The sequence below is a fragment of the Panicum virgatum genome, chromosome 2K (assembly GCF_016808335.1).
Source record: "Panicum virgatum strain AP13 chromosome 2K, P.virgatum_v5, whole genome shotgun sequence".
Taxonomy (NCBI): Eukaryota; Viridiplantae; Streptophyta; class Magnoliopsida; order Poales; family Poaceae; genus Panicum; species Panicum virgatum.
Window position 1 is genome coordinate 67,295,912 of NC_053137.1, and position 20,098 is coordinate 67,316,009.

Here is a 20,098-nt window from a genome sequence, read left to right on the forward strand (position 1 = left end):
AGCAAGTTTGACTTGTAACAAAATTAAAACAGCATACAAAATTTGGAACAGAGGGATCGGCCGGAGTACATGTATAATACTATTGTCACTCATACATATACGCGCGGGAACAGTCTCGTAGGTCGCCAAGCATTCGAATAATCGGTGGACCACCTAGTAGTAGAGATGGAGTGGCAGTTCAATGTTGCCAATTAATCTTCAGAAAATCGTACTACCATTCGAAATGTACTTGTCAAACATACTGCAAGCATAGCCATAGAGAGAGATTTCTTTTGCCCCTTGCTATTAACGAATTATCTCGATCGTGTCCTGCCCACGACGATCTCCTCGATCAATCGACGAGCCCCTTCCTCCGATCCAAGCCTCCAATCCTCCAGATTAATGCGATGCAACCGCTCAGCTGCGGTCTCAGTTGATGAAAAAAAAACTTGGCTTTAATTTGTTGAAAACGAACACTGTTAATACAAGTCACATGCCAACACGGCTGCTCATCAAAAAAGGGAAAAGAGATACTACTCGATCCTTCCAATACTATCTAAACTAAGAGCAACTCCAGTGGGGGCTGCTAAATTTGGGTGAGCAAAAGTCTATTTAGAAGTCCACTTCTAAATTTTACTCACCCAAATATGGACCTCCACTCCAGCAGACCGAGTAAATTGGGCTTCCATTTTTTCAACTGACAGTTGGGCCCCACCTGTCATTCCCTCAGCACCCCACCAACCTCTCCCACTCGCCCGTGCCCTTTCCCGCACCGCCCGTGCTGCCGCGCCGCCACCGAAAGGCATCATCTTGATCTCCCTGCTCCCGGTGATGTCCACGTCGCAGCCCTCGCCGCCGTCTAGGAACCGCCCCGGCCGGAACTCCAGCGGCGCGGTCCATGCCGCCCCGTCGCGGCCGAACTCGGCGACCAGGAAGTTGACCTCCGCGACCCTGGGCATCCGGTAGCCGCCGATGTCGGCGTCGCTCCGCACACCGTGCGGGAGGAGGGAGTGGCCCGGTGGGTGCAGCCGCAGGCCCTCCAGCACGACGGTCTTGAGGTAGGGCATCTCCTAGAGGTCGCCTTCGTTGGGCTCTGACTTGGATCTGACCTCCTCGTACACCTTGGCCTACGCGTCCAAGTGGTTGACCAGCTCGGCCATGATCCACTCCAGCAGGGTCACCGTCGAGTCCGTCAAGCCGCTGAGGAACTCGGAGCAGAGGCTGACCACCTCGGCCTCGCCTCCACGGCCCTCGACCCGTCACCGCCGTGCGTGGTGAGGAGGTCGCGCACGAGCGCGTCCTGTGCCCGCCGCCTCGCCGGCGCGTACTCCGGCGCCCGCGACACGCCCTTGATGAAGGTGCAGGGGTCCCCCGACGGCATCCACGTCACGAGCACCCCCGGTCGGGTCCGCGGTGATGACGGCCTTGATGTCTAGCAGCACCCGGCACTCGGAGTCCGTGGCGGCGCCGGCCCAATGCGGAGCACCGGCAGCAGCGCGGCCAGGAGAAGCGCCGCGGCGGCGGCGGAGGCTGTCCGGGAGGAGCGCGTCACCGCGACAGGCCACGACGGGGCGGCGGCGCCCCATCCCCTCCCTCACCGGCGCGCGCGCGCCCTCCCTACCCTTCCTCGCCGGCGTCCCCATCCCCACCCTCCCCAGCGCCCGAAGCTGGGCCGCGGCGGGGCGGGCGGAGCAAAGCCGCGGCCACGACCACCGGCGGCGGGGCTACGGATCCATGGCCGGGGCGCCCGGATCCGCACCGGCGGCGCGCCATGGCGGCGAGGCGAACGGCAGCCGCGAGCTCGGCCTCGCCGGTGCCGCAGCAGGCGGACTGGGCGTCGCTGCTCCTCCCGCGCATGCCGGGACGCACGCCGCCGCCGTTCCTCCGCGTGCTGCCTCCGCGACCTCCACGCGCGCTCGCCACTGCCCCACGGCCGCCGCCGCTCCGCGACCTCCACGCGCGCTCGCCACTGCCCCGCGGCCACCGCGCGACGCGCGCCGCCGCCGCTCGCGGCCTCCGTGCGCTGCCTCTGCTCCGCGGCCACCGCAGCCGCCGAAAGGGATTGGGATTGAGGAATCAAGGAAATAAAAAAAAAAGAGAAAATGGTGGGGTCCACATTTGGCAGCACAAATAAAAGGGCCACTAATTGGGGGGTGGGGGAGAAATTTGGAAGTCCTGCCAAAATAGAAGCCCATTTGCTCCTCCTGCTGGAGATTTATTTTTGATGTCCACTGACTAAATTTTCATATGGAAGCCCATTTAGTCACTCCACTGGAGTTAGTCTAAGCACGTAGATAGAGTGTTTGGTTGCTAGTAAACCACTAAAATTAGTAGAGGTACAACTGGGGCCACTGGCACGGTGGGCACCACGACACAGTAGTACTAGTAGTGGCAGGGTCCGCAAATTCGCCGACATCGAGGGTCGAGCTGCTGGGGCAGGCGCCAATCATGGGTCCACGTGGGCGGCCCGATGGCGCGGCACGGCCCACGCGTCCGCCCGCGAGCCCACCACCTACCGGATCCTCCCGCGCCTCCTTCCTCAAATAAGTCAAGTAGTATGTGGCCTCGCCACGACTGGCTCTCCCCACGCAAAGCGAGCCGCGCGCCTCGGTCGCCACCGCATTGGCATCGGATCGATCGCTCCGCCACAGCCCACAGAGAGGAGGAGGAGGGAGGCAGGAGGGGGAGCCGCGCGCGGCCGGCCATGATGCCGTCGTCGTCCATGCCCGGCGCGGCGGGCTCCTCGGAGCTGATCTACCGCGGGCAGCAGGCGGCGGTGGCGGAGGATCAGGAGGAAGCAGCAGCCGCCGGGTACTACTACTCGTCGGCGGCCAACAAAAAGCCGCCGCCGCCGCTGCCGTGGGTGCGGTACGTGCTGGGCGAGCAGCGCCTGGTGTTCGCGCTCCTCGGCATGGCGCTGGCCTCGCTCGTCTTCCTCCTGCTGGCGCCCTCCGGCTCACCTCCTGCGGGCGCGGCGTCGAGCGGCGGCAGCGCGGCGCACCTCGCGGCGGTGGGCCTGGCGGCGTGGCAGTACAGCAGCAGCAGGACGTTGGAGGGCGGCGTCCGCTCCGCCGCGCGCGTTCCTCTTGGCCTGAAGCGCAAGGGCCTCCGCGTGGTTGTGACCGGCGGCGCCGGGTTCGTGGGCAGCCACCTGGTGGACCGCCTGCTGGCGCGCGGCGACAGTGTGATCGTGGTGGACAACCTGTTCACGGGGCGCAAGGAGAACGTGCTCCACCACGGCGGGAACCCGCGGTTCGAGATGATCCGGCACGACGTGGTGGAGCCGATCCTGCTGGAGGTGGACCAGATCTACCACCTGGCGTGCCCGGCGTCGCCCGTGCACTACAAGCACAACCCGGTGAAGACGATCAAGACCAACGTGGTGGGCACGCTCAACATGCTGGGCCTGGCCAAGCGCGTGGGCGCCCGCTTCCTGCTCACCAGCACCAGCGAGGTGTACGGCGACCCGCTGCAGCACCCGCAGGTGGAGACCTACTGGGGGAACGTCAACCCCATCGGCGTGCGCAGCTGCTACGACGAGGGCAAGCGGACGGCGGAGACGCTCACCATGGACTACCACCGCGGCGCCAACCTCGAGGTTCGTGTATGCGCGCCGGTCAAGGACGACGCTTTAATCATTCTGCACTCATCCACAGTTTTTTGTTTTACTGTGCAGTGTGCACTTAAAATTTAGTACTACTGCTAGAGTCTAACTCTAGGTTTTGTTTTTTTAAAAAAAAAGATTACATATATATAGACTCTGGGCCTGGGACGAGGTCTAGCTAGCCGTGATCGAGTATTATATTTATCCGATGCATGCGAGTTGCTAGGTTTGATTAAATTAATCTAATTAGGCTTTTGCTGGGCATGCACATGCAGGTTCGGATCGCTCGGATCTTCAACACCTACGGGCCGCGCATGTGCATCGACGACGGCCGCGTCGTCAGCAACTTCGTCGCTCAGGTAACAAATCAAGAAACAAACCGCTTCCTCACGTTGCACTGCCGCGATCTATACCTGCTTTTGCATTGCCCGACCCTGAGGGAGCTGCTAGTCTTACTAGGAAAAACCTTTCCTATTTTTATTCTAACCAGGCCACCACTAGCAATCATTAATTCCAGATCTAGATCCACCCCCAATGTTAAGTTTGAGAAGATTGTATATAGATGAGTCCACTTTGCTTGTAGTACAACCGACTTCTCATGGTGTCCGACTCCGAGAGTACGTACATGAGATTTAACAATTTGGTAAAGTCGTCGATCTAATTATGTATTATTAAGCACAACATGCACTGCAGTTTGCTAATTCAACACCAAGTCTTTTCATCACGTAGCCGTCAATGTCCGTCCAGTCCACACACAACTTGCTTTCAGTTGAAAGCTGACACGAGTCCCCCCACTCACGGATGTCCGATGCAAAGCTAGACATAGACAGGACCTGATTGATAATGATACACACACGGTCCACGGAGAGGGAGAAACGATGGATCGAATGGAGTTTGGTCCAGTTGGGAGCTGCACACACATCAGAACCAGATGCCCGCACCTAGCTAACCGGATGCACACGGCAAAGGAAGCGAGCACAGTACAGGTGCGGGCAAGATACTACATAGGAAACGAGCGAGAGAGGTGATAGATGGTGATGAGCAATTGCATTGGCTGATTGCTGATTGGCCTAGCTTTGTACATGTTGTTGCTGCCTGCCTGCCTGCCTTGACGACACTGCAACTAACCGCTGCTGGCTGGCTGGCTGGTTTGTTTGTTTTCGGATTATATATTTATTGGTCATGTGTTTGCAGGCGCTGAGGAAGGAGCCCCTGACGGTGTACGGCGACGGCAAGCAGACGAGGAGCTTCCAGTACGTCTCCGATCTGGTAAGCTCTCGCTCTCAGCCTCATCACTGCACGCTACTAGCTAGCAGCTTGCGCCAAAGCAGGCAAGCGAGCCTAGCCTATTGGCAGCAGGCCGGCTCCGTTAGTTCGCGTGTGCAAGCAAACGCATACAGCCCGCTGCTGCATCGGCATTGGCTCCGTCGCTCGCGTGTGCTGCATGCGCCGTTGCTTGAGATGCAATTCTGCGAATGAAGAGCCATTCCCATTGTTTACTGCCCCGCGAGCATCAGTAATATAAATACGGAGTGGAACCCTGCAACTTAACTGCAAGATACACAGCAGCAACCAGAGCCCTTGGCGTATTCAGAGACGACGCGGTTACCTCTGCGTGCACTGAATTAAACTGCTGCTTGGCTGCGGTTGCTGTTACGGATCCGTGCTCCCAACGGCACGCGATCTTCTTTTTTCTTTTTTATGAGAAACAAGCTTTTCGTGCCGATTGAAATTGATGGGTGTGTTCTGGACCACCCGGAAGGACGGACGGACACTAGGAAAGAAAGGAGAAGAGGAGGAAAAGCCTTGTTGATACGGACCCGTTCGTCGGCTCTGTTAGTTAGTTGGGCCTGCTGGGCCTCACTGCCACTAAATGCTGCAGCAGCTGTACAACAGCAGCATCACTGCATAGTAGTCCTCCTCCTATACAGTCTCCGGCCTACTAGCCTGGTCCCTCGTACTCCTTGCTTCCTGCTGCTTCAACGCAAAGCAACTACTAGTCCCCAGTGCTTACCTACAAAGCTGCCTTGCCCTTACAGAGTGTGTATGCATGCACATTTGTCTATGTGAGAGGAGTACTGAACAGCACTGGCGGAGCTTCTCAATGGCCAGAGGGGCCATGGCCCCTGGCTTTGCAATTTTTGCACTGGATGAACAGTGATTTTAACACTGTTTATTACTGTAGCTAAAAGCTGCCCCCTCATTTTTCTGAAATCACACATCAAGCTCCGCCACGGCTGAACAGTGAGCACAAGACACATGCACGTACGGAGTAGTTCCTGCTGCGCAGAATATTAATTGGATATGCATACGTTCCGATCCTCTTGGCGCAGTACACGCAGCTAGGCAGTGTAGGTGCTACTGCTGCTGCTACCTCACTTGCTTTCCAGACTGTTTGACATGGAGCTGTGAGCTAGCTTGCCAGCGAGTCGTCACTGTCGTTCTGTCTGGCACGTACTGTTTGTGGCACGTCCTCCGATCCATCGCTGAACTAACTCAACGTGGTCGCGGGCCAGATTGTACTGGTGCAAAATAAATATAATTATATGCATTGCTATAATTTGTTATGCAGGTGGAGGGCCTGATGAAGCTGATGGAGGGCGATCACGTGGGGCCCTTCAACCTCGGGAACCCCGGCGAGTTCACCATGCTGGAGCTGGCCAAGGTGGTGCAGGACACCATCGACCCCAACGCGCGCATCGAGTTCCGCCCCAACACCGCCGACGACCCGCACAAGCGCAAGCCCGACATCAGCCGCGCCAAGGAGCTGCTCGGCTGGGAGCCCAAGATCTCGCTCAAGAACGGCCTCCCGCTCATGGTCCAGGACTTCCGCAACCGCATCTTCGGCGACCAGAAGGACGCCGGCGACAACTGACGATCAATGATCCAGCTGCTAGCTGCCTCGCTACTGTTCGTTTCTCGCTCGTTTCAGTCGTACGTATAGCTAGGAGAGAATGACAAAGTTTGATGAAGGCCGGCAAAGATATGATACTGGGAACCCGATCCGTGAGACCGTGACCGGCCGGAATTGAAGCAACCAAGGATGGTGATCGATCGATACATGTGTGTAGGATAGTTAACTAGGATCTGCTGCAAAATTAAGCATCATACAGATCAAGGATACATGTAGCTGCTGGTACATGCATGCTGCATCTGCTGCTGCTGCTAGAACCCATGATGAGCCATTGCCAGCATGCACCAGGAGGGTATGCCGCCGACCTTCATGTTCTTTAATTTTTAGTCCCTTTTATTGGTAGTAGCCGCGAGTTCATTTTTTCTTGATTTTTCATGTGTTTTTTCTTTTTTCTTGGAAGAAATGTATCTTGTGATCTTCTTAGCCCCTGTCCCGTGTCTCTGACGATGACGATGATTCTGCATTAACAACACCACCTGTGGATGCAGAATACACATGCACACTCACTATTTTGTCCTGCTAAATCTCTGATCTCTCTATTTATTCCGTAGCACCCTGCATTTGTTTTTCTGCTGTTGACTGCAGAATGTACACAATTGGAGAGAATTTCAGATAGTGGCAGTTTCTGATAAGCAAAGTGCTGTACATTATGGAAGTGTCCCTCAAATTAAACAGATGGTGCCAGAACTGTAATCCGTCCTTCGCCTTCAGCAAAATAACATTAGACTGTTTCAGCTGTGCAACTTAAAATTTCTTTTGCACACACTGTCAATTCGCTTCAAGGTTTGCTCACAAAAGCAGCCGTATACTTCAGAATTTGCTAAGGTAGCAGGATAGTGCTAGAGAAAAGTTCCAAAAATTGAAAAAGCTACCATTTATTTTGCTTTTTGAGAATAAATATAAGCAATGGACAGCACATATTTAGGCTCCTTGATATCTTCCCTGAAACAAAAAATCCTCTAAAAATCTTCCTTGAGACCCAAAAAATGAAAAAGAGAGAGGCAGAAATGTTAGTCCAGTGGGCCATTTCAATCCGTTAAGGAAAGAGTACTTTCCGCCTCCCTCAACTTTGGACCGAATTCGTTTTTCCTCCCTAGACCACAAAACCGGTTATTTAGACTTTTCGAACTTCCGAAACCGTTCGCGCGACCTCCTTTGAGCGGTTTCAGGGTGACGTGGCAGCGGTTTTCTCTTTTTCTTTTATATTTATTTTTACTGAATCTTTGAAAAATCATATTAAATTATAAAAAAATCATAAAATAGAAAATCCAATTTTGTTGGACTCCATATGAGTAGATCTATGCAGTGAACATATTATATAGTATACTTTAGTATAAATTTTTTGCTGTAATTATATATATATATATATATATATATATATATATATATATATATATATATATATATTTCTGTAATTAATTTATAGATACAGTTCCGTTGTCTAATTATGGTGAAATTTTTATGGTGGGATAATCATTATATGGTGGAGCTGTATTAAAATGTTATGATTATAGGATCATGTATGACTGAGATATAGATTTATCTATATAAACTTAGATAAATTTAGACGAATCAATAGATAAACTAGATAAATCTATCTCAGTCATACATGATCCCATAATTATAATATTTTTACTATAGCTCCACCATATAATGATTAGCCTACTATAAATTTTTTACCATAATTAGACAACGGAAACTGTATCTATAAATTAATTATAGAAAAGTATATATATAAAATTACAGAAAAAAATTTATACTAAAGTATACCATATAATATGTTCACTGTGTATATCTACTCATGTGGAGTCTAACAAAATTGGATTTTCTATTTTATGATTTTTTTGTAATTTAATATGATTTTTCAAAGATTCAGTCAAAATAAATATAAAAGAAAAAGAGAAAACCGCTGCCACGTCACCCTGAAACCGCTCAAAGGAGGTTGCACGAACATTTTAGGAAGTTTGAGGAGTCAAAATAACCGGTTTTGTGGTCTATGAGGAAAAACGGATTCAGTCCAAAGTTGAACTCAGCGGAACCATTACCGACCAAGCCCAACCCCCCTCTCTCTCTCTCAAAAAAAAAGACTTATTAGGCCCAACAACGTGGGTCATCTGAACCCAACGCCAACGGCCCAGCGCAAACCTCGGTCTAGTTCAGCCCAACCAAACCAAATCACTCGGCTCAAATAAACCGGCCCGCCAACTCGCGGCTCTCGAATGGCAGCCCACGTGGCCGATATATATGTCACCAGCCGCATCAGCCCCTCCTCTCGTCTCGGAAAACCCTAGCCGCCACACCTCACGACTCACCCGAGCACCAGCGGAGGGAAGGGGAGATGGCGCGCGGCGTGGTGACGGCCAAGGGCGGCGCGGCCGCGGGCAAGAAGAAGGGGTCGGTCACCTTCACGATCGACTGCACCAAGCCCGTCGAGGACAAGATCATGGAGATCGCCTCGCTCGAGAAGTTCCTGCAGGAGCGCATCAAGGTCGCCGGCGGCAAGGCCGGGAGCCTCGGCGACTCCGTCACCGTCTCCCGCGAGAAGACCAAGGTCTCCGTCACCTCCGACGGGCCCTTCTCCAAGAGGTATGCGACGCCCTGCTGCTTCGCGGTGGTTGCTTACTGTTACCATTTGTTACTCAGGTCGTCATTATCTGTGTGTAGATCTGTGTAGTTTCTGTTCTGCGTGTTCATGATATTGCATGGTCGCTACTATGTAGGAGATTGGATTGGTCCATTTTCAGTTATGTGATTCAATTAACCCAGCTATTATTAGTTGTGATTTTTTTCGGAGTGGAAAAGATACATGTGTGACAGTTACTAGGCTTACTGTACATGTGAATTCGTCAATGGCCGGTGGCCGCAGACATTCAGTGCTTATAGTGTACTCTATTTTGATCCTGTGTAGTTTAGAATTCAAACAGCAGTGGCTTCGGTAGTTTTAGCATTTTTGTGTAGTGAAAGGTGGATTTGTGCAGTGTCAACAGCCATAGCATAGCGGTTGGCATGTGATTAACATGCTACCATTATTATTGTGGATGCTTGGAACACTATGCTCAGCCATATTTTCAATCCTTTGGTCGACTTGTAATATAGGTCCTTTTGTCTTGCATCTACTTAACCTGAACTCAAGCAAACACTTGATGGGAAGATCAGTTTAATTCTGTTATCAGTTGCGTGCTGTCTTTAAGCAGCTAGCATGATAATTAATGGTTGCAATTAGTTAGGTTTAATCTGATTGAACCATTCTCCATTTTTATCAGGTACCTGAAATATTTGACCAAGAAGTACTTGAAGAAGCATAACGTGCGGGATTGGCTGCGTGTGATTGCAGCCAACAAGGACCGCAGCATCTATGAGCTCCGGTATTTCAACATTGCCGAGAATGAGGGCGAGGAGGAAGATTAGAGTGCACTCCACTTATATCTTAGTTTTGAACTTGTTGAATTTTGATGCTTGTACCTGTAGTCATTTGCACCTATCTTCACATGTTATGCTGTGGTGAACTTTGGATGGTTAATTTGAAGAATCCTTACATTTGGTCGCCTCAATTTCTGAGTGCCTGCCTACTCTTGGTCCATGCAAATTTAAGTTGTCAACTGAGAAATGTCTCAACTTCTCGCTTGTACTCTGGTTGACGCCTAAGTTGATACAGTTTATATTGCTCTGGTGTGGAAATTACCGGCGGTACTTATTCTGCTTGCCTCCCAACTGCTTATCTGGATTCTATTGTTGAGGGGTAAAAATCAGTATTTGTCTAATCGAAAAGGTTGTCGTGACAAGTTATGAACATGCGGAATTAAAATTATCATTAGAAGGATAAAAACCTGATATGGATGGAATGCACAAGTCTGCCAAAATATTTTGTATGCTCCACGCATTCCAGTTGCGCAAATTCTTGTACTCATTCTTCACGGTGACAGCCGGTACCATGAGTGCATTGAATGAGTTCTGGAAATGGACGACAAAAGGCAGAAACCTTGAATCAATACCAGGTATATAATAGTTTTCAAAAATACCAGGTATATATAGACATCACATTACATCTGAAGACTAGAAAGAGCAAATCAGGCTGTACTAAAGGTAACCTTTTCTGGAAATTTTAGTTTCCAATCACACAAATTCTTCACTAACACAGAGTTGTGTGCCGACTTGCAGTTGTCAGCACAATCTAACCGAAGAGTTTCAGTTTGTTGAACTGTGCCCTCAAAACTGTCTTCAGGGAGGACTACAAGCAACACCTGTTCTACAGTATCCCAAACACCCTTTTAGCCACTCTAGAAAGTGGTTCTCTTATTATATGTTGTTTATCTTGCTTCTTAAGGCCATCTCCCCAAGTTATATCACCCTTGTCAATTGCTGTTCCCCTTGTTGGATCAGTATTATCTGGTGATTCCTCCCCAGTCACTTCTGTTGAGTATCCAACCTCGGCCTCAGCTTTGTTATTATTAGCCATATCTGCTGAATAACCAATCTCTTCCTCAGCCTCATCCGTGCTATCATTAACATCATAGATGTTTTCGGATGACGACAAAGGTGGACGCAAAGGCATCTCTTTAGTCAAGACAAGAGACTCCAATCTGTCATCTGCGGAACTTCGGCCCACATCAGCTGTCGGGAGCTGGTGCTCCTCTTGTTCTTCCTCTTCATAGTGATGCAATTTGCCAAGAATCCTCCAAGTTACAGCATCCGGTGCTAGGCCATTTCTTTTCATCTCCTTGACTAATTGGTATGCTAGCTTCTTCAATCCCTGCTTGCAGGCAGCGTCTATGAGTATGTTGTAGCACACTATACTGGGAGCAACCCCACAATCCACCAATTCGTATAAGAAATCGCATGCCTGCTCCAGTTTCCTCTGTTTGCAGAGACCTCTGAAGATTGAGCTGTACACATAATCATCATGTATACCTGATGGCCAGATGACGTTGTCCCAGAATTCCTTTGTCTTCTCGAGCTGCCCCACATCACAGAGCCCTTTGATCACCACAGTATAAGTCACAGAATCGGCTGCAACGTTATTGGCATTCATTTCCTCAAGCACCTGCATTGCTGTATCAACTTGCCCGAGGCCAAACAGTCCCTTGAGGACACAATTGTAAGTGATAACAGTAGGGGAGCACCGGCGCCTAGGCATCAAAGTGTGCAGCACATCGAGGGCTTCTGCATGATCACCTGCATCGAGGTATCCAGATATGAGTGTGGTGAATGTAACAACATCAGGAGCACAAAACTTTCCGCTGAGCATGTCGTCGAAGATCCTCCTAGCCTCCTGGGCCCTCCCAGATTTGCAAAAGCCATGGATGACGGTGTTCATGGTGATCACATCCGGCTTGCATCCAGCCTGCAGCATGGATACAAGCACGCCGAGTTGCTCACTTTGGTTGTCCACGGCACGCAGGGCTCCGAGAAACACATTGTATATCCTCGTCCTGGTCTCGTCGCCAGCATCTCCACCCTCATCCTGGCGACCCTGACCGGTGGGCTGTAGCATCAGCCCCAGGACATCCTTGGCCTTGGCGAGCTCATTCTCCCGGCACAGCTCGTCCACAAGCACCTTGTATGTCACCTCCCTCGGGTGATACCCGAAAGACGTGCCTTCCATCACCAGCTGGTGCGCCCGCAGGCACGCCCCAGGCTTTGGGCTGGTGCACAGCCCGTGAACAATACAGTTGTAGGAGACTGCGCTCGGGCACAAACCCCTCTTCCTCATGATGTACACTATCCTGGACGCGCCATGGTGCTGCCCTGATCGGCATAACGAGTCGATCATCTGCGCGTAGGCGAACTCATCAGGCACGCGGCACCGCCTCTGCGGCATCTCCTCGGCGATCCGGAAGACGACGTGGAAGAACCCCTCGGCGCACATGCACTGCACGAGGTTGGCGAAGGCGGCGTTGGTAACCTCCTGGTCCTCGGGAAGTTGATGGGCATCCGTGGTCGGCCAGAGATGGTTGTGGACGAGGTCGATGGCGGCATCAACATCGCGGGCGCGGAGGAGCGCCTTGACGAGGAAGGAGCGCGCGAGGGAGCTGGGGAGCAGCCCGCGCCGGGGCATTTCGTCGAGCAGCTTGCGCGCGGCGCAGGGGTCGGGGACGCGCGCGTAGCCGTCGAGGAGCGCGGCGTAGGACGCGGCATTGGGAGGGACGCGCATGCGGAGGTGGAGGCGGTGCGCGAGGAGGACGGGGATCGGCGGCGGGTCGGCGCGGCAGAGGAGGCCGAGGAGGCGGTTGTGGTTGGGGAGCGAGGGGACGATCGCGGCGGCCTGGACGAGGCGGAGCGTGAGGAGGGGCGTCCGCGCGCGGAGGAGGCGGCGAAGGATGGCGTTGGCGGCGCGCGCGTCGAGGCGGGACGCGGTGGAGAGGAGGAGGAGAGAGGCGCGGTGGTGCGCCTCGGCAGCGCGGCCCGAAGAGCAGAGCTCGTCCAGCAGGCGGAGCAGGTCCGGCTGCTGGTGGTGCAGTCGGAGGGGCAGCAGTGGAGGATTCGCCGCGGTACCCATCACCGACGCCCCCTAGGCGGAGGCGGCCATAGCAAACGTGCTGTGAGCCTGTGCCACGTTGCGTTGCCGGCTAGCCGCCGGCCGATGAGCAGGCCGCTGAACCGGAAGCCGCCGCTCAGCTGAAGTCAGAGAAGCAGTTTGGTTGGCGCCTTGGTGGGCCAAGCCGAAAATGATGGGCTCTCCTCTGTTACAGCCCAAGTGGAAACATCGAGCCCATCCTGGTGCAAGATTACGGCCATGTCAGGGAGTGCATGGCCCAGGTTGCCAACACGGCCTCTGCCACTGCCAGCACCAGCAGCCCGCGGCCTCTATTTATCGCGTACAGCACGCGCTTCCATTGCAGAAGGCGCCTCCGTTTCACGTCCGCCTCAGCCCATTAACGTGGTCGGCCCATTTTAATCCAATCGTCATCTTCCTCTATCCTCTATTTCCATTCCTCGTTTCCCCTGCTAGGGTTTCTCGTCAGGCAATTTTGGATCTCTTCCTCTCTGTCATGCTGGTAGTTGATCTCTTTGCAGCATCTTAGCAGGTTCGTTCGTCATCCTTCTTCTTGTTGTTGAGCTCTGATTTGTATCTGCATTCCCTCTTCTTCATTTCCACGCAGTCTAGTGATTTTATTTCATTTCATTCAGACTGTAGTATCGAAGTCATTTAGGTATTAGCTAGCCCATATCCTCGCAGTCTACTTCATCTGGATCCCTTCATCTATGTTTAGATTTTGTTTTTTTTCCTTTTCCGCCCTTGTCAATTGGGATTCATTTTTATTTTTGCCGCTAATGGAATTCCACATCCATTACCTCGTCAATTTTCAATTGTCCATGTTTGAATTCATTACATTCCTTTTCATTGATTTTCAGTGTATCAAATCTAGTGCTCTACTTTGGTTAATTCTTTTTGTACCTTGTTTTAGATATTCTGTGCTAATGTCTTTTTGTTCAGTCTAATTTAGATCTGTAGTATGGAAGATATTTTGTCTGATTTATATAGTCCCCCACCCTCCACGAGTTTTATTGTTTAGTTGAGTTCAATTTCTCCAAACTATTTCTAGATCATTCCCAGTATTCAAGGATTGATAGAGAAGCATTGAAATTTCCTGAAGAATGATGTTTCTGCTGGTATTATTGACAAAGGTCAAAGAGTTTATTCAAACTTTGCTAATCACTTCGGTCCTGTTTTTACGAATTGCTTGTCCCTGCTTTTCTGTTGAGATTGTTTCCCACAATGAGTCTCTGAAGGTTTGCTCTGAATCTGAGAGAAATGCTCGAGTTTGTAAGGAATCAGGTCCTTCTTCTATTCCTTTGTCAGAGTGAAAATGTTGTGGTCAATGAGAATGCTTCCATTTAAAATGATAACAACACTGATGATATTGATCACATATTTGATACAACAGCTACTTGATAATCTCACTGATTCTCCTAATGAAGGAAGAGTTTTTGCTAGTCCATTTGAGCAGCCTTGTCAAAATTCTTGCTCCATTATTCAAGCAGCCCATATTGATGATACATATTGTCCAAGCACACCCAACATGCAGTAATCAAATGGGACATGATTATGAATCATCTATCGATCCATCTAAAATGAATTGCAAAGGTATACCTTTCATTCAGATTTCATTTCCCATCAAATTTCTTTTATGTTTATCAGATTCTCATTCTTTTTATTTTCTGCAAGCCTTCAAGGGTTAATCCAAAATTGTTTTGAAACAAATTTCTTTTATGTTTATCAGATTTCATTTCCCTTCAAATTTGTTTTGAAAACAATCTATATATGATGAAATTTGACATGATCACATTCCAAATTGTTCCGGAATAATTTGAATGACGACACTCATTTGAATGTTTTGGAGGATTTGAAATATTTTCGAAATAATCTGGAATGTTTCCAAACAAATTAGAATGTTTCGGAACATTCTGATAACAAAACAATCCACTAAACAAGTTATAATGTTTCAGGAACACCTTTTTTAAAAAAATATCTAAATGTTCGGGAATACTTTTTTAAATATTTCCAAAACAAATCTGAATGTTTCTGTATAAATTGAAAGTTTCGAAACATTTTGAAAATAGGACAATCTACTAAACAAATCAGAATGTTTCGGAACACTTTTGAAAAACGTCTTACTGTTCCGGAACAATTTTGAAATGTTACGAAAACAAATATTTGAATTTTTTTTTCAAAACAAATTTTAAATATTCCAGAACACTCTGGAATGTTTCTAAACAAACTAAAAGTTTCGGAACACTTTGGAAAACAGAATAGTCTGGACATGTTGCCAAACAAGTCGAAATGTTTTCCGAACACTTAAATGTTTGCAAAACATATCTGATTGTTTTGAAACAAATCTATCTATGAAAAAATTTGACATGTTCACATTCCAAATTGTTCTGGAATAATTTAAGTGACGACACTCATTTCAATGTTTTGGAGGATTTGAAACATTTTTGGAATAATCTAAAATGTTTCTAAACAAATCTGAATATTTCAGAACAATAATGAAAGTTTTAGAACACTCTGAAAAGAAAACAATCTACTAAACAAGTCAGAATGTTCCGAGAACACCTTTTTTGAAAACATCTGAATGTTCGGGAAAACTTTTTGAAAATTTTCCAAAACAAAACTAAATATTTCGGTATGAACAAAAAGTTTCGAAACATTCTGAAAACAGGACAATCTAATAAATAAGCCAGAGTGTTTCGTAACACTTCTGAAAATGTCTTAATGTTCTGAAACACTTTTGAAATGTTTCCAAAATAAATTTGAATGTTTCGAAATAAACTAAAAGTTTCAGAATATTTTGAAAATAGGACAATCTACTAAACAAGTAATAATGTTTCGAAACAATTTTGAAAACGTCTTAGTGTTCCGGAAGACTTTTGAAATGTCCCGAAAACAAATCGAAATGTTTTGGAACAATCTTGAAAATTTTCCAGAATATTTTGAAATGTTCTCAAAACAAATCTGAATGTTCCATATAAACTGAAAGTTTTAGAACATTCTGAAAAAGGACAATCTACTAAACAAGTCAGAATGTTTCGAAACACTTTTGAATACATCTTCATGTTTCGAAACACTTTTGAAATGTTTTGGAAACAAATCTGAATGTTTTGTGATAAACTGAAAGTTAATCTACTGAACAAGTCAGAATGTTTCGAAACACTTTTGAAAACATCATAATGTTTCAGAACAATTTTGTAATGTCCCGAAAACAAATCTGAATATTTCTGAACAATCATGAAAATTTTCCAGACCATTTTTGAAATGTTCCCAAAACAAATCTGAATGTTTCGAAATAAATTGAAAGTTTCGAAACATTATGAAAATAGGACAATCTACTAAACAAGTTAGAATGTTTCAGAACATTTTTGAAAAATGTCATAATGTTCCGAAACAAATTTTTGAAAATGTTTTCAAAACAAATTTGAAATATTCAAGATTATGAACATTCAATATTATTTTCGAGGATTTGAATGTTCTAGAAGAATTTTTGGAACTTTTTGGGTGCGGATTTCTTGGGAACACTCTAAAATATTTTCAAACAAAACTGAAATGTTTCAAACTTTATGAACATTCTAAAATGTTAAAAAGCGCCAAACATGTTTTGGGAACATTTTGGTTACCATTTCTTCGGAACACTTTGATTTGTTCTCAAACAATCTTAATAGTTTTATGAACATTTTTTAGAGCTTTTTTGGTATAAATTTCTTCGGAACAGTTTGAAATGCTTTCAAACAAAACTGAAATGTTTCAAACCTTATGAACTTAGAAAGTGAAAAACATTTTTTGGAAACTTTTCTTCGGAACACTTTGAATTGTTTCCAAATATATCTGGAATGTTTGAAACATTATAAATAATTTGAATTATTTGTTGAGTAGTTTTTAGAACCTTGTAAAGTGTAAACATATGAAACTTTTTAAAGTGTTTACAGATATTTTGGTTGAAAAATTGGCAGCAAATGGCAAACCTCCAATTAACATTTGCGCCTCCAATTATTAATGGGCTTCAGCTACCGTGTCCGTTCGCAATTAGCTTAATGGGCCTCAGCTTCCGTGTCCGTTCGCGTGCGCGTCCGCTCGTTTCTTGTGCGACGCAATCGTCCGAACTCGCTTAATGCGATAGATAGACGCCCCCCTCCCCCCCCAGCAGCCTGCCAAGGCGCAGTGCTGTGACTGGGGGTGGACGGGTGGTGACGCCTAGGGACAGTCGCTTGCGACCCCAACGAGGCAGCGAGCGATGCCCTTTCCGTAGGCCATTGCCGCAAGCTACATGTCATTCAGGAGCCTGCTGCCGTGCTGCGTGTCTGTCAGCTGGGCGCTGGAGTAGACCGACAGACTCGGCGCAGCCATCAAGCTGCACTCACTCAGCTGGCACTGGTAGGCAGAGCTGGCTGTAAGAGTTGACGCCCTTGCACTCCATCACAGACGACACACCACCGTCGCATCAGCCAATCCCGATAGCTTTTTTTTCACCACTCCACTGCAGCCCGTGCGTCCTGCCCTGCCAGTACGGTTCGCTTGATCGCCGATCATCTGAAGGCCCCGCAATGCAGTCACTGGAGCTGTTTTCTCTCGCAAATTTCGCAGCGGTGGTGGTGAGTCTGAATCCGGTGTGCATGCGCGGCTGCTGTAAATCCCGTCAGATCGGCGGCGCCCGCGAATCCCGGCTTCCATGGCGTCGTCGTCGTCGTCCCCCGGGAGACACGCAGGGAGATCAGTGCACGCAGTACCTGACGGACCTGAGTGACGGGCTCTTTGATTCGATCGTGCCTTTGCGTGCGCGTTTCGCAATTGCTTTTTCATCCCCCATCTACTAGCTAGTAGCTACTGCACCTCAGGAGGACTGCCCCCTCGTTGATCGGGAAACTGAATTGAACTGTGTGTGACCTGCCCGACAGCGGAAAGGAAGGTGGCCATGCTCGTGCAAGTTCGTGCACTCCTCGCTTGTTCCTTCCACCTTCCTGTGCGTTGCGCCATTTGCACAGCGAAAACGTTGCGTGCTGCGTGCTCTCTATCTGTGATATATACGGTGCTACCGTACGTGGGCCACTGCCGCGTCCAGCAGGTTACTAGGCGGTTGCAAGTTTACAGTCTATTTTTACCTTTGTGTTTTTTATATATGCCTCTCTCTCTCTTAGTTTACAAATGTATAAACGTAACACACAACCGAGGTGTCGATACATCTAAGCTATATTATTTGAATTTCTCTACAACATATACCAATTGTAATGTGAAGAAAAATCGAATCAAGCATCATTTCTTACATCATGCATCGCCTTTTGTGTCTTTGCAAACTAGGAAGGCAAATTGTGGTTTCAAATTTGAACAAGTATATGTGAACCTCCGGTTGTATCGTCTTTCAGCTATATATAGAAGCATTCTCTTGGCTGTGCGGGTGAACGTATCCGTATCTGCGTCCAGCATTATTGCCCCTCCACCATGCTAGTGGAACCAAGCAAAGGATGAATCAAACATGTCACTTGCATTGAGTTCTAACACGTCCCTAGCCTCGTCCCAAAAGCCCATGACTCATCGCCAACCAGTAGAAATGACATGAATGGAAGGATTAGTGGGTGAACACTACCAGATATTCAAAGTTGCTTGTGAAAGGGCACCGCGGCAACTTCCACAAAGTTACCTGTGAATACTAGGCGACGTACGTGTACCACTTGGCGCGCTTCCAGTGTCCCTAGACTCATTCGAAAAGCCCGTAGATGATACGTGCACCACTAAAGACAACAAGCCACAACAAAAACAAATGGGTAGAACGAATTTATTAGTGGACATGGGTTAAGTCGTTACTACTACAATTTATTAATTTCCTGGACGGGGTCATTTGTTAAATAGGTGTCAGCAGATGACTTGATGTCCAACGACCAAATACCTTTAGCTCATGTCAAAAGTCCATTGATGATGCATGCATCATCAACCAGTAGGAAATACATGAGTGGAATAAATTAGAGGGTCAACACTAATGGTTTCTCTTTGTAGCATTGTTTTTCTAAAGATTATACAGTACATAACAACTCAGACGATCACAATGCACGCACACTCGCACCCCTATGAACATACGCAAACCTACCCCTATATGCGCATCTTCAAAGACTGAGCTATGCCGCATCTTCAAAGACTAAGCCGGGAAATCCTCAAGATTGATTAATTCACCACAGACGTCTCGCTATCGACGGGAACGTCGCATACTAATGAAAGCACAATGTCGTTAATAAATCCTAAAAAATTTGCTCATTAAATTCTAGAAATTTCGCTTCAACAAAGAGTTGAACCCAGAACCTGAGGTGCTACCAAGACTCTTGTAATCATTAGGCTATAGATCATTTCACAGCATTATTTCTTTATAGTGGCGTCATCTGTCTTTCTCTGTCTTTCTCTTTCTGGGCAACGGGATGGAATAAATCAACGAAAAATCAATTGCCGAAAAGAAATTGAAATGTGACCACTGTTTGGCTTTGACGTGGCACTTGATCCTAACCACCTCCGATGGCTGATCTAATGTAATCTCTTTCCCATTGATGAAAAAAAATTACCAACATGAAGATGGTAAAGATAATCAAATAGAGGATCACTTGGCGGGTAAAAAGGTTTGCAATGCTGATGCATGCATTTGGAAGGTGTGGTTTTTGCGCAGCTGGTGACAAATTCGCAAAGATTTTGCGTGGCACGCAATAGAACGTTGAGTGTTGGAGATAGAATGAAAATATATAAATTGGCACAACAAATAAATCGCCGCGGCACGATCCAGTAGATAATGACCGCCGCTGAATGCTTGTGACTGACGCACCCGTCCATCGTGCAGTTAACAATTGTCTACTACCACCTTTAAAGAAAAACAAACAATCATCTACTACCTTTTAAAGAAAACAATCGTCTACTTGAAATAAACTATATAGGGTAAGAAAGCATTGCAGCACCCTAGCTCATTTTTACTTTGGCCGCGATGATGTAATATTTTTCGGCGCGCACTTGTTCGTCACGTTCATTTTTTTTGTAATTTCTTTTTCGGAAATTCGTTTCCTAATTAATTTGTGATAGCAACGTTTGCCATTTGGACTACAGTTAAACTCGAGTTTGACGGAATCAAGGACAGGAATTC

At 47.9% G+C, this 20,098-nt stretch overlaps 3 protein-coding genes across 4 annotated transcripts; 2 read left to right on the forward strand and 1 right to left on the reverse strand.

Annotated features, from left to right (window-relative positions):
* The first annotated feature begins 2,537 nt into the window (after positions 1-2,537).
* Positions 2,538-7,021, forward strand: LOC120694831 (UDP-glucuronic acid decarboxylase 2-like). Its single transcript, XM_039978124.1, has 4 exons — positions 2,538-3,577; positions 3,859-3,942; positions 4,778-4,852; positions 6,156-7,021. Exons 1-4 carry the CDS (start codon positions 2,684-2,686, stop codon positions 6,456-6,458), a joined length of 1,356 nt encoding a protein of 451 aa, XP_039834058.1. The 5' UTR covers positions 2,538-2,683; the 3' UTR covers positions 6,459-7,021.
* A 1,730-nt stretch (positions 7,022-8,751) lies between these two features.
* On the forward strand, positions 8,752-10,066 carry LOC120694833 (60S ribosomal protein L22-2-like). The gene is made up of 2 exons (XM_039978127.1): positions 8,752-9,083; positions 9,761-10,066. The coding sequence occupies exons 1-2, from the start codon at positions 8,836-8,838 to the stop codon at positions 9,903-9,905; spliced, it is 393 nt and encodes a 130-aa protein (XP_039834061.1). The 5' UTR covers positions 8,752-8,835; the 3' UTR covers positions 9,906-10,066.
* LOC120694832 (pentatricopeptide repeat-containing protein At3g18020-like) lies at positions 9,945-13,103 on the reverse strand. Of its 2 annotated transcripts, none has more exons than XM_039978126.1 (3): positions 10,586-13,103; positions 10,325-10,448; positions 9,945-10,216 (listed from the first exon to the last, which is right to left on the reverse strand). In XM_039978126.1, exon 1 carries the CDS (start codon positions 12,991-12,993, stop codon positions 10,744-10,746), a length of 2,250 nt encoding a protein of 749 aa, XP_039834060.1. In that variant the 5' UTR covers positions 12,994-13,103; the 3' UTR covers positions 9,945-10,216; positions 10,325-10,448; positions 10,586-10,743. The 2 variants fall into 2 exon arrangements, with proteins under 2 accessions (XP_039834060.1, XP_039834059.1); XM_039978125.1 differs by having other exon boundaries at positions 9,945-10,223.
* Between the last annotated feature and the right edge of the window lie 6,995 nt (positions 13,104-20,098).